The 12,764-nt window shown below is 42.0% G+C and overlaps 1 protein-coding gene across 6 annotated transcripts in view; it reads left to right on the top strand.

Moving 5' to 3' along the window:
* The window catches only part of MINDY4 (MINDY lysine 48 deubiquitinase 4), a 73,922-nt gene that overhangs the window by 50,048 nt on the left and 11,110 nt on the right, over positions 1 to 12,764 (top strand). For 5 of the 6 annotated variants that reach the window (XM_021541860.3, XM_085562966.1, XM_021541859.3 and 2 more), the window contains exons 14-15: positions 389 to 452; positions 3,036 to 3,197. In XM_021541860.3, the coding sequence (XP_021397535.3) occupies positions 389 to 452; positions 3,036 to 3,197 (226 nt within the window). Of the gene's footprint in view, positions 1 to 388; positions 453 to 3,035; positions 3,198 to 12,764 lie in introns of those variants that run through there. The other variant, XR_014950407.1, reaches the window with a different exon arrangement.

Here is a 12,764-nt window from a genome sequence, read left to right as displayed (position 1 = left end):
TGCTTCAGGTACCAGGGGTGGGGTGGACAAAGGAACCCCCAGAGGTCCCTTCTAACCTCACCCATTCTGTGACTCTGTCACACAAATAGTGCAGCAATTCTAATTTCTAAAATTCTAACTAGTAGTGACAATGACTTCTTTTCTCCTCCACTGTTGTTTCCTTCAAGCTCTACCAAACTTCTGCTTCCCACAGGTTTAGTTGAGATTTTATTTTTTTTTTGGCCACATTAAAAAAATCACGTTGAAAGGACTCAGAAAATGCAGGGCTATATTTATGGTTGGGAAATAGTTTGGTTTTGTTTTTCATTAAGATTTAGAGATGAAGAGAATGAAAAGAAGCAATTGTATTGACGTTTGATTGGTTTTAAATTCGTCTTTTCCTCTTCAGGGTGCGCAATGACTTCGATGTGCTCACAAACCGCCTGATTGGCAGCCATGGCTACTGCACCCAGGTGAGCTAAAGGCCCAGCTTTGGGGATGTCCTGTGCCTCTGCTGTGAATTGACCTCTGGGAAGAAATGGATTTCTTATTTTTGAGTCAAAAAGTCATGGAATCACAGAGTGGTTTGGGTTGGAAGGGACCTTAAAGCTCACCTTATTCCAACCCTTCCAACCTTTCACTATCGCAGCTTGCTCCAAGCCCCATCCAGCCTGTTCTTGAGCATCTCCAGGGATGGGGATCCACATCCTCTCAGGACAACCTGTGCCAGGGCCTCACCACCCTCACAGTAAAGAATTTCTTCCTAAAACCAGCTACACCTGCACTCCTTCAGCTGAAGGCCATTCCCTGTTGTCCCATCACTCCGTGCCCGTGTGAAAAGTCCCTCTCCATCTCTTTTGCAGCCCCCTTAGGTATGGGAAGGCTGCTATAAAATCTCCACCAATTTCCTTTTGTTTTTTTCCTTATCACCTTATCCTCAAGCACCTTCATCCTTTATTGTTTTTCCTTGTGTTTTGGCACGTTGTTCTCTTTGCTTTCAGAGGTTCTGCTTTGCAGGCTGGTTTTTTGGCCTGCATGTGCCTGTACCTGTGTGTCCATGACCTCACACTCCTCTCATCTGCCTCTTTGATACTCCTTGGTTGATTTCAGTGCTAAAATATTGCTGTGTTCCCTCCCTGCCCTCTCAGAGAGGTGCCTGAGGTTCCATGTCTGATCCTGCAGCTCCTCAGAGATTCCAGGATCCCATCTATTGCCCTTCTGGCTGCCAAAGACAAGCTTCATGTTCCTCTCTTGTTGCTAGAGGACTTTTGTTCTTTGACCACCCAATGGTTCCTCAGGAAGGTGGTAGAACATCAGTGATGCTGAATAAAAGTGCTAAAAATATCAGCAAAAGCCTATAAAGTCTGGGGAATCCTTCAGGAGAAACAGAGCTGTAATTGTGTGCAGTATTTTTAAAACCCGTTCCAAATTGACCATACCAGAGTTATTCATGTCTTTGGGCATGGTAATTTGCAGTATTTTTTCTGGAAATTTTCTCTTTGTTATTTCCAATCCTGGTTTTAGCCATATGTTATTTATTAATAGTGAGCTGGTTCACTGCTGCAGCACAGTCTGCTGTTAGCTCTGCTTTCATGCACCCCAGCTGGCCCTGGTGGGATGTTAGCTGAGAATAATATCCCATATTCAAGTTCTTGAACTTCAGGCACTCTCACATGTGCAAATGTCACATACCCTCTCACAGGTATTTAGCCTCTGACACATCCCTACTTCACCTGGAGAGGAAATCATCAGCAATCATCTCTAGGAAATATCAATATCTTAGTGATCAGGGTCCATATGGATAAATGTCTTACTGAAGGAGACTTAAATTCATCCAGAAATAATCAGTGAGAAGAATCATAATGTAACAAATCTTGTCCAGCATCACTAAGCACACAGAGAAATGCCATGTAGTACTGGACAGGCTTTGACTTAATATCATTCCATGCTGTACTTTTCATTGTAGAGAAGAGGGGGCAAAATGTTTTCATAAAATGTTTTCATTAAAAAAAACCCCACAACAACACTTATATGAGATGTTTGAGAGCTGGATGTGAGAGTAAATAAATTATCAGCAGTTTGCCTCCAGGATGAAAACTGGAAACTTCTCTAATATTTAGACTTGAGCAAAATTTTCAGTACTGTCTCTCACAGCATCCTGACACCTTGTGAAGTCTGACCTGGAACAGAGACCAGAGAGAGCTAAAGAATAAAGCAGGGATTTATTAAAATGGATTCACTTTGGGCAGCACCAGAGCCCAGCCAGGGCTGCACCCAAATGACCCAAAATGGTCCCAAAATGCACGAGCGCTCCCGGGGCTCTCCCTGGGATCAGTTCTGCTCCATTGGCACCTTGGAGTTCATTGTCCCATTCCAGCTCCAGCCCATCAGTCCCATCCTGCTTGTTTTTCTCTCTCCAGCCCACGCTGTTTGTGCTCCTGGGCTGAGGTTTGGATCATTTGTCCTTGGTGCCCAGCTGGAGCAGGAATTGTTTTGTCTCCCTGCTCTGTGCAGAGAGCTCACATCCCCTCATATGAATCTCAGAGCTAAACTAAAGCAGCACAGAATGTGAAAAATATAAAAGCTGAAACCTGAGGCATCAATCCTTTTGGACAAAAAGTCCAACCCACATCTGGGAAAGGTTCTTCCCCCAGAGGGTGCTGGCACTGCCCAGGCTCCCCAGGGAATGGGCACAGCCCCAAGGCTGCCAGAGCTCCAGGAGGGTTTAGACAAAGCTCTCAAGACCAGGGTGGGATTGTTGGGGTGTCTGTGCAGGGCCAGGAGCTTGACTGGATGATCCCTGTGGGTCCCTTCCAACACAGGATATTCTATGATTTTATAAAATCCTCATTTCTCTTTGGGAGACTTTGACCAAAATATCTGGAATCTTTTTATAATCAATTTTAATCCTAACCATAAACCTAAAGCCACTCCATAAACTGGGGGTCACATACATGTGTAACTTCATCAAGCCTGAATCAGTCTTGTGCTGATTGACTACTGTTTGGTTTTTGTTTATTTTTTTTTTTTCTATATTTCAAACATGTCTCAAACAGGAATTGGTGAACTTGCTTTTGACTGGCAAAGCTGTTTCCAATGTTTTCAACAATGTGATCGAGCTGGACTCTGGGAATGGCAATATCACCATTTTGAAAGGCATCACAAGTCGCAGTGATATTGGTTTGCTGTCCCTGTTTGAGCACTATGATGTCTGTCAGGTATGCTTTCCATTAAAAATGTAATTAAAAAGAAAACAATTGCTTTTAAAATCAGCTTGGAGTAAGTAAAGCAGCAAAGAAATTACTGGCTTGGTTCAGTTTGTCTTTTCTGTGCTGTAGTGGTGGTTCTATTAGCAGTAAAAAAAAAAAAGATAATTAAAATAGCTGTTAATACAATGGGATTGTTCCCTTTAATTGCTTTTGATAGTTATATTTTAATTGTAGTCATCGTGAAAATTAAAAGATAGATTAGAACTTTCAAAGGAGTGACAGGTATTTATTTACCTCAGGAAAAACTTGTGTAATGATTTCACTCCTGTCTATCAACAGGAGATGGAGGATGGCAGGATGGACATCTTTCATAAAGACAGGTTCTGTCCCAAACAGCCAATCTTTGTTTGTTCCAGGAATATTATTTGAAATTCTCTTGATTTTGTTAGATATTTGTAGCAGTCCTACCTGCATTTGCAGCAGCAGCACCTCTATAAAAGTTTGAAAGTGATTACCAAAGGATTAGTTTGTACCAATCTGATATAAATGTCTGACAAAACTGAGTTTGATTTTAACTCCTTCCCATGTGGCTGAAGTCAGCTACATTCTCCTGCTGCTGGCAAACTAGAGGTTTTGTTATTTTTAATTAACACAATCGTTTACATTAGTCACAGGATTACAAAAGGATTGAATTCAGTCAATATCAGTGTACCCAAATCAGATTAATTCAGAACAGAGTCAACTAAAGATTAATAAGCCTCTGCGTCTAGTCCACGCTTCTTTTTCTTTTCTATAAACGTTGTGACATTTAAACCCTCAAAAAATGGTTATACACCACTCCAGCATTTTTTCCATTCTTCAGTGAGGAAAATGCCTTGGGAGTAGCAAAATGGTAAATGAGGTCAGGGCAGGTAAGAGCTATTTCTTACCCACCTGCCCTCTAAAAATAAAATAAGTTACCCAGAGATTCAGACACCATTTTCCACTTATTCTGCAAATTATATGGTAGAGGGGATCTCTTTCCACTGCTGGGCTCTTGCATGGGAGCCGGACTCATGAGCAGGGATCTGGTTTTTCCATGCCAGTGACTTAATCAATTACAGAAACTCCAGTAGACATAGTTTCCTTTTTTTTATTTTTAAGAGTCTACATTAGTTGGGCATCTGCTGCAAATTGTCCTGGTTTTTATTAAGAACATCTGGGTGTTCTCTGCATTTCAGTTCAGAGGCAATGTCTGCTTGGGACTGGGACAAAAGTCAGATTCTTGTGGATTTTGGCCCAAAACTGGGGAGTCTCCACTGTGGCTTCTGCATGAGGGGCCAGATTCTGCTTCCTGTTATAAAATTTAGAGCAGTTCAGGAAAAAGAAATGTCAGTGGCAGTTTGCAGAGGTGGAACTGAGAATAGAGTTTGTCTTTCAAAGTGACTCTTTTATTACTCTCGGCATCCAATTACAGTGTGGCTCTGAGGCTGGTAACTGAAGCCAGCCATGGAAAAGGACTGTCAGTTTTGGTTGGGTTTATTTTTTGTTTCCAGGAGTAAGAAAATCCTGAGTGTGCTATATGGTGAATCATAGACACTGGAGTCAGAAAACTCCCTTTAGGTCACATCCAGCCAATCTCTCAGGGAATAACTCAGGATATTTTTGTTTAGTGTTATATAGCAGGGTTTCTTTTAAAAATCTGTATCCTTGAAGTTCCTATATTTTTGTTCAGATGGTCATTTTTTCCATTGATGTTAGTGCCCATAACTGTGATCTTACAGTTCCTTTCATCCATCTCTACTCTAAAACATGAATAAATACAAATAAAAAAATTCAGTTCCTTGTGGATTTGGAGGTTTTCATATCTACTACACAGCCTGTGTTTGGAAATACTATTAATAAATCAGACTCTTCATTTACTTAGTTTCCTCTAATTATAATTTTACTCATAATCCAACCTGCCCCCTAAACAATTGATCCCCATCCGCTGGGCATTTGCAGCTGATGTAACAGTGCCTCCCTTTTTTGTCAGCACATCCTGTCCAAAGCTTGTTTGTATTTCCTTGCTCTAGGCTTCTTCCAACTTACCGACACATTTAGGACGGGATATTCAAGATTCCAGGCTAGATACAGTAAATCCACATGGAAGAAGACTTCTCTAGCATTTTATCTTATTTTTCTAGTGTGTGGAGCATTTGTGTGTAATCCACAGCTCCCTTGGCTTGGCTTCTGACTTGCAAATATTGTGAGGGCATGTGATTTAATCCAAAAACTCCAACAGCGGCAAATCCAAAGAAAATGACCCATCCTTTTCCTTCCAGTGATGGCCTGGAGAATCCCTCTGTTCCCCATCTGTGGGAGTCCAGGGCATCCCTCTGGCTGCCCTGGCAGGTCTGGGACCCTGGCAGGGGTCAGGAACCCCCCTGGACAGAGCCCCCAGAGACACTGTCTGTGATCTCTGCCCATGGAAAAGAGTTTGCAATCTTACAGGATGAGTTACAAGCTCTGAGTGTTTGATATAAATAATAATTAAGTGTGGCACGGGTGCAAAAGTAAAATTTTAGGATTCTAGAATAGGCGTCCAAAGGGGACAAGATGCAGGAAATTGGGTGTGCCTTGTCCTTTTTCTCCTTCTTAATGCCCTCCATGTCTCACTGTGGTGTTGGCATTTTTCTGTTGGTTCAGGCTGGGGACACACTGTCCAATGTAGGTGACAGATATTGGCACATTATTGTAAATCCAGCCCAGGGAGTTTCTGGTATTTAATGTTTGTCACATCCCACTGAGGGCAGAGCCCCACACGCTGCCCTGCAGGACAGAGCTGGGCAGGGCAGCAGAACATGTGAGAGATAAACAGAATAAACAACCTGGAAACCAGCACAGACCAATTATGGCTTCTGCTTTGGCAATGGGGCTGAAAGACAGAGACTTTCTACAATCTCAGAATCATCAATACCTCAGATTCTGACACCCATCCATTCCTCTCCTCCAGTGGATCCTGTGTTATCTTTGCTGATGAGAAAAACGTATGCCCCCATTAATTTGTCTGGAATTGTTCATGTTCAGTCATCACTCTCAGTCCTGAGAGATCACCAAACTCTGTGGAGTTTTTGCAGTGTAATTACTTGCTGCAAATTGTTTCACAATGACAGATGGATCCGTTCCATCTGTTTCATGTGCAAACATTTAGTTCCACAGTGAGATTGTGGATTTTAATGGGGGAGAAAGCTAAAAGTCCAATTTTCACTAGGGAAGTTACACATCTTGGTGTTTCTTTTCTTTGTGCTAAGCAATATCAATTCCATGTGATCTTACACATTGAACTTAGAAGCCCAAGTTGAGATTTTAGGTTTCCTGGGATTTGTTTTAGAGCATGTCAAGCAATAAAAACATTTCCACATGAAATTGCTGGGGGTTTGCTCTGTCTGCTGGGCTGCAGCAGACAGCAGTTCAGTCTCAGGGAAAATGAGTGGTTTCTCAGCAGGGACAAGACCTTGGAGAATGGCATGAGGCACAGGAGTGGGTAGGATCAATTTTAGCACTCCTGGGTGAGAAAATCCCTGTGTTTGGGTCAGAGCCTTTGGCCTAAATGCCACATTAAAATTGCAGGTGAAAAGACCTAGAATGACAAAATTCTTCCTTTCAAAATGTTTTGAGATGTTAAATGTAGGAAGAGATGAAAGAAGAGGCTCCTCATGCTGATGCCAGGTGATTAAATAACAGTGAAAAAAAGGAGAAATAACCTGCATTCTCAGGTAATAATTTAACAGATTATTATCATTATTATCATTCATAACTTGCTAATTCTTTAATAATATTAATAACCAATTAACAAACACTACAGTGCTAATTAACTTTAATAGTGATGATAATATTAATAATTATATATAGCATTTACATGCCTTTTCCTATTAGCAGATCTCTGCTTTGCAAGACTGGCAAGTGTCATTTCCACTTTACACAGAGGGCAAATAGGTGAATAAAAGTCAAAGTGCTCATCCCAGTGAGTCACCCAGCAAACTCCTGGCTGAACTGGGATGAGTACAGGTCTGAGTCTCTCATTTTAAAGGCAGTGTGGTGCTGGCTGATGAATTTCACCATCCTTCTGAAATGTTTTTTGAAAACACTTTAGGTATGTGCTGTTGTATGTGAAGAAATGGAAATACTCAAAGTTATTGGTCTCTTTTGAGCCTTCTCTCTGATTTTTCTTTGTTTTTACCAATTCTCTCCTGCTTTAAGCTGTCCTGTCAGGTGAACCTCCTGTTGTCTGACCTCCCAAATTCACCCTACTCTGATTCCTGACTGTCCCAGCACTTCAGGGGATTTGGTGCTTTTTAGTTTTTGCTTCTCTGAAAACGGGGAAGGCATTGACAAAGAAGCTACACACATTTTCCCTATTTCTTTTCAAAAAGACAGAGCAAAGCAAACAGAAACAAACAGGATTTATCCATTAAAATTCCACAGATGGGAAATATTATCTTTGGTCCTTTTGAAGAAACCACTCTGTGCTATGACAAGGCCTGAATGATGAAATTCAGCACACATGCTCTGTCTCCTGGCACCTCACCTGTGAAATGACTCCCCTATAACCTTCTTCCCAAGGAAATGTGTCCCCTAAACAATCCATTTTCCCCATCAGATGGGCTGAGTTCAAGCCAGACCATTGGTGGGTTGTGGAGGGGAAAGTTTGGAAAGAGGGTTTTAACCACCTCCTCTGAGGAACCAACCACAAAAACACACAAGTGCAAAATGAAAACTGATGGTTGGCTTCAATTTTCCATTTATTTTTCAGGAATAGGGGTAAATGTTGTACCCTGTAAGTGCAGCAAAGGAAGCTGCTGTTTATGTAAGATTTTAGTGAGCATCACTGTGGGCAAAAACATGGAGTACATTCAAATTTGACTGAAACAAGGCTGACAAAGCATTGGCTTTTGAGAAAATCTGTTCTTCATTCATTGTTTTACATCTCCTTTTCTAGCCTGGAACTGAAATTTTCTTTAATGAAGTCCTATTGTCCTCTGAATTGTGGCCAATTATTTTCCCAGAGGCCAGTCACTGTTGCTGGGGTATTGGCATTGCTTCCCTGTCAACATCCTTCCAAATGAAATCGAATTACAGAGTTTTTATTTAAGACAGTGAGGATAACAAAGCCCACATGTTTAGAAGAGCTCTGCATGCTTTGCAAACAGGAAAAGCAGAAAATGATAATTCAGATATTTCCCACATGTCTCAATTATAAACACCTGCATTTGGAGCTGGATTTATCCCATCTGACTTTAGGTGCTTCTTAGGCTGAAAATGCTTCAGGTAAGAGTTCAGCCAACTCCCTGCATCACTGGTGAATGGGAGGGTCTGAATTTCTGACAGTAGCCATCTCTTGCTTATTTGATTTTTCAGCCAAAGCCCAAGGGCTTAGAAATAAATGCAGAAGTGTTCTGTGGGCTGCGTCCTGCCCTGTCCTTGTCACTGCAGTGATGTAACTCCCTGAAGTGGGCTATAAACTTTCTGTGTAGTGAGGAAATGGCAAAATGCTGAAATCTGAGTGAGGGTGTGAATCTCCCTCAAAATTTCTTCATTTTTTGAGACATTCCTGAAGAGCAGATGGGTGGGACAGCGATAAAGAAAATATCTTGAGGCTGCCTGGCACCCTGAGGTCTGTTTTCCTTTTCCTTTCCACATCTGCTGCCTTTTACACCATGGCAGATTAAAGGAACTTTAATCAGAAGCCAGAGCTTTCCAGGAGTCTCTTCTTTGCTTTGGGACTCCTAGGATTTAACACACATCTCTTTCTGTTCTTCTTCAGTCATATCCTTTCCCTCCCAGTTCATTATCAGAAAGGTTTTCTTTTCTACAAAAGAAAAGAAAAAAAAAAAAAAAGAAGAAGAAAAAAAAAGAAAAACAGGATCCAAAGCTGCAGAGAAATTACCTAAGGTTCCAGTGTAGCAGTAGTGTTTGCTATTATTTTATATTAATTTTATATGTATAAAGAATTATATATTCTATAATTTTATAATTATATCTATTATTATTTTATATAAAATTATTTTTATAGCTATTGTTATTTTATATGGTTAAAAACTCTTCCATTTCTGTCTCACCTGGCATAGTGCATACTCTGAATGTCACATCTCAGAAGCATTAATTTTATTTTTCTCAATCTGGTTGAAATCAAGTGTTTGGTGATGGCAATAACTTCACCCTCACAGTGTCCCTTAATTATCTGCAAAGAGAGCAGTGATGTGGCTGAGCTGGTGTTTCAGGGGTGACCTGGGTCAGTGGGGTCACTGCTCCCCCAAGGGCTGCTGAAGAGGGTTTTACACCTCTGACACTTCACTCTTAACACCCCTGGAACATTGCCCAATATTCATTCAGAAAAGGTCATTGCAGCTGTGGGGAATAAAACACTGACAGAACAAACAATGGGCTGTTGCCTGTAACTCTGAAAGCTTGGTATAATTGTCCTTTTGCCTGTCAATCCCACCAGAAATTCCTCAGTTTGGAAGAACCCAGCCCTCTGTGGAACCACTGCACGCTGTGATTACTTCTCAAACAAACATCTCTAGGAGCTGTGTTCAGGGAAAGAAATATAAAGAAAGCATAAAGAAAACATAAAAACATATAAAAATAATAAAAACCACAAAAAACCATGATTGATTATAACTAGAAAATGAACAGTAAAGTCCTACAAGCAAGGAGGTGAAATTATGTCAAGTGATAAAACTCCTGGAGAAAAATGCAATCAGATTGGCCATATCCAGTAATCCTGCTTGGTTTGGGTGTCACATTCTCTTGTTTGTTGTTTTTTTGTTTTTTTTTGAATACAAATAGCAAAAGTTGGCCTTGTTCAAGGGGCAAATGAGGGCTGAATGTTGAGGTGCCACCATCCACTCACACTGGTAAATCTGTTGGGATAATTCTCCAGCAATAAATACTTGTCTGTAGGTTGAATTTCACCATTGTGTGAATACACAGAGATACCAGATGGAGAATGAACCCTTTGGAGGTGCTTGCTTTTTGAAAAATGGATGCTTCCCAAAGATCAGAACAATGTCCTCGAAATTTATGGGCATTTTTGAGAGGATGTAAGAGAGAGGACCAGGGTTAGGGAAGTCTCCATAGGAAGTGAAGAAATGCAGCACAAAAGGATGCTCCATTCATTCCCCCGTTACTTTCCTTTTGCCTGAAAATGAGTAATCAGGCTGCTGCAAAACCAACACTTGAATAGTGATAAAAACACAGCCATTGAGCTCTTATAAAAAAAATACTTCATAAAAAGGATGCAAGTCACATATCCCTGGTTTACCTTTGGAATTCAGCACTGCAGATGTGGGAAAGACTGGAAAGAGCCTGTCCTCTGGCAGGCTCTTGTTGGATGGCACAGACACTCTGCTGAGTTTGAGGGGTTTCCTGAGGAGTCAGAACACAACAAACAGGGTGTTCATGCCTGTTCTTCCCTGTCCTGTCATAATCTGTGCTATTGATGATTCCAAGGTTGTAGAAAGTCTCTGTCTGTCAGCCCCCTGCCAAAGCAGAAGCCATAATTGGTCTGTGCTGGTTTCCAGGTTGTTTATTCTGTTTATCTCTCACATGTTCTGCTGCCCTGCCCAGCTCTGTCCTGCAGGGCAGCGTGTGGGGCTCTGCCCTCAGTGGGATGTGACAAACATTAAATACCAGAAACTCCCTGGGCTGGATTTACAATAACGTGCCAATATCTGTCACCTACGTTGGACAGTGTGTCCCCAGCCTGAACCAGCAGAAAAATGCCAACACCACAGTGAGACATGGAGGGCATGAAGAAGGAGAAAAAGGACAAGACACACCCAATTTCCTCCATCTTGTCCCCTTTGGACGCCTATTCTAGAATCCTAAAATTTTACTTTTACACCTGTGTCACACTTAATTATTATTTATATCAAACCCTCAGAGCTTGTAATTAATCCTGTAAGATTGAAAACTCTTTTCCATGGACAGAGATCACAGCCAGTGTCTCTGGGGGCTCTGTCCAGGGGGTTCCTGACCCCTGCCAGGGTCCCAGACCTGCCAGGGCAGCCAGAGGGAAGCCTGGATTCCAACACTGTCCCATTCCCAGGTTTTATTCCAGGTTTTATCCAGCATTACTGCCACCAACCAGGCTGGTCAGGCAGCTGAGGAAGCACTCAGGCCTCTCCAGCTGGAGCAGTTAAATGAGGGCATAAATCTGTGTATGGGGAAGGGTCTGGAGAGCCAGTCCTGTGAGGAGCTGCTGAGGGAGCTGGGGGTGTTGAGCCTGGAGAAAAGGAGGCTCAGGGATGACCTTGCTGCTCTCTAAAGCTCCCTGACAGGAGGTGTAGTGAGGTGGGGATCAGCCTCTTCTCCCTGGCAAGAAGCGACTGGACAAGAGGAAACAGCCTCAGGCTGCACCAGGGGAGGGTCAGGCAGGACATCAGCAGGAATTCTGTCACTGGAAGTGTGTTCAGATGTTGGAATGGGCTGCTCACAGAGGTGGTGGAGTCCTCATTCCTGGGAGTATTGAAGAAGCCACTGGATGTGGCACTCGGTGCTCTGGTCTGTTGTTGAGGTGATGTTCAGCCAGAGGCTGAGCTCGATGGTCCTGGAGGTCTTTTCCAACCCAAATGACTCAGTGATTCTACTCCACACAACAACTGATGCTTGAAGAAGCAGCCAAAGGAATCCTCACAGTGAGGGCTGTCCTTACCTTGTCAGCAGCATGGTTCCACATTATATTTTGTACAAAACACGTTTTGCATCTTGGTGTCAAAGGCAGCAGCTCATCCTCAGCTGGTTAAATTGATGTGACCAAAACAAAGACTTCTCCCTTCTTCTGGGAGAGGAGGATTTGAGCTGCAATATTTTTAGACTCTCTGAGCTGTCTCAAAGTTCATGCCCTGGCTGCTTTCTGCAAAGATTGTAATTGAAAATGAGACATTCTGGAGAATGTTCCTGCAGCCCTCAATCATCTGAACAGCTTGTCCTGGCTTCAGGGGGAGGGTTCGTGTGAGAGCTGGAGTGGACGTGGCTTTGAAGGTTCTGCATCTCTCTGATCTTTGTCAAATGTTCTTTGATGAAGCTGGGAAGTTGCTTTTGCAGACAAATGTAGGAAGAACACATTTTTAGGAGGAGACTAGCTGTTCTTTTTGGCTTTGACTTATCTGCATATTCAAATATGCATGTTTGTGAGACTGAATCTTTTAATCTGTGTCCCTCTAATTTTCCATCTTTTGTTGAAAGTACGTATTTTCTTTTTTGATAACTCCTGTCATGAGTATTATTGGAAGCTGGTAAAAAATTCTTTGCTTCTAAGCCAAGAATTTACATAAAAACTAAAACTGTTGTATAAAAGGCTGTTTTATATAGATATTAGCAAAATAATGAGTCAAGGAACAGTTACTTAATTAGCTGGAGACTTGTTATCTAACATCAGAAGAAATTCTCATTGGGGAAGGCAGATGAATTTGCACTTGTAACACTTCAGATATCAATTCTATAAGTCCATCAAGATGAAAACACACAGGATCAATTTTGCCATTTGACCCTGTGCCCATGGTAAAGAACTGAGGGCTGCACTGTAGGACCTGCATCCACAAATCTATATCT

The sequence above is a fragment of the Lonchura striata genome, chromosome 2, assembly GCF_050655825.1.
Source record: "Lonchura striata isolate lonStrDom1 chromosome 2, ASM5065582v1, whole genome shotgun sequence".
NCBI lineage: Eukaryota > Metazoa > Chordata > Aves > Passeriformes > Estrildidae > Lonchura > Lonchura striata.
This window is presented reverse-complemented; position numbering and strand designations above follow the sequence as displayed.